General features: G+C 61.1%; 1 protein-coding gene across 1 annotated transcript in view; it reads right to left on the bottom strand.

Annotated features, from left to right (window-relative positions):
* Positions 1–602: 602 nt before the first annotated feature.
* Positions 603–1,086, bottom strand: part of vps45 (uncharacterized protein) — a gene marked incomplete at its 3' end in the record, with an annotated part of 8,350 nt that continues 7,866 nt past the window's right edge. The window contains exon 14 of the mRNA XM_002956670.1: positions 603–687. Within this exon, the coding sequence (XP_002956716.1) occupies positions 605–687 (83 nt within the window). The remainder of the gene's footprint in view (positions 688–1,086) is intronic.

Raw genomic sequence — 1,086 nt, 5'->3', positions numbered from 1 at the left:
CACGGCGCGCCTTGCAATTGTACCCATGCGCGCGCATTCAGGATGGTAAAGAAAAGGAAATGGTGTGTGTTAGTGTGGGGGGAATGTTTGTGTTTGTGTGTGGGCGGTGTAGGGGGGTTGGGGGAGAAGGGCCGAGTTGCGAACCCCGGGAGGGGTACACGGCCGGGTAACGCCGCAAAGCAAAGCTGCTCTTTTCCTCCCCCACCCTTCACTCCCGCCCGCCTCACACCCTAACCTCGAGAAGAAACACGGCACAAGGCTAAAAATCACTCAACAATAACTAAAAACCAGCTCTCGAAGAGCACTTTGTGGCACACGGAGCACTTTAACGGAGTTTGACCATAAAGCCGAGAGTCAACCGTCCTCAGACCGCACCCATACCCCCCAGTCCACTGCCTCCTGACGTCGCAGCGGCACCGCCGCCGCCACTGCCCGCCCCACTGGCCGCCGCCGCCAGCGGGATGTTTAGCCCGGCGGTGAGTGCGGCCATGAAAGCAGCGGAGTTGAGGACGCCGGTGCCGCCGAGCAACACGCGCGGCGGTGCGCCGCCGCCGGTGGCGCCGGCGAAACCGACGCTGGCTGTGGCGGTGCCGCCGGTGGCGGCGGCCGCCGCCTGTCGCTCGTTCATCTCCGCCACCGCCTTTGCTTCCTCGTACGTGGTCCCTCCCAGTATGAACACAATCACCTGCACATCCAGGCCCCCGGGTGGTGGGTTTGGGTGGTGGGTGGCGGGTTTGGGTCCTTAAGGAGCCCCCGGGGTGGAAGGGACCATGAAAGGGCTAAAAAATGGTGATGATGATGATGATGATGGTGATGATGATGATGCAACGATTGGAATTGATAACAACCCCCAATAGAAACGCATGCCAAGCAGTGGTGGCAATTTGGACTGCTGGCGGGGAAGCAGGCGGAGACATAATACACAGACAGATCAGTGAGGCGCACAGAAGGAAAAAAGATGCCGTACTTCCAGAAAAATGATCCTGCCGCCCGCCAGGATGTGGCGGAAACGCTTTTCTCCCCCCGGCCGCCTGTTGTACCCAAGACACGGCTCCCCCCCTCCCCCCTCCTCCCCCCCTCCCCCCC

Source organism: Volvox carteri, assembly GCF_000143455.1.
Source record: "Volvox carteri f. nagariensis unplaced genomic scaffold VOLCAscaffold_64, whole genome shotgun sequence".
In the NCBI taxonomy this organism is placed as follows: domain Eukaryota; kingdom Viridiplantae; phylum Chlorophyta; class Chlorophyceae; order Chlamydomonadales; family Volvocaceae; genus Volvox; species Volvox carteri.
The sequence above is the reverse complement of the archived record's forward strand: the minus strand, read 5'-3'. Positions and strand labels throughout refer to the sequence as shown.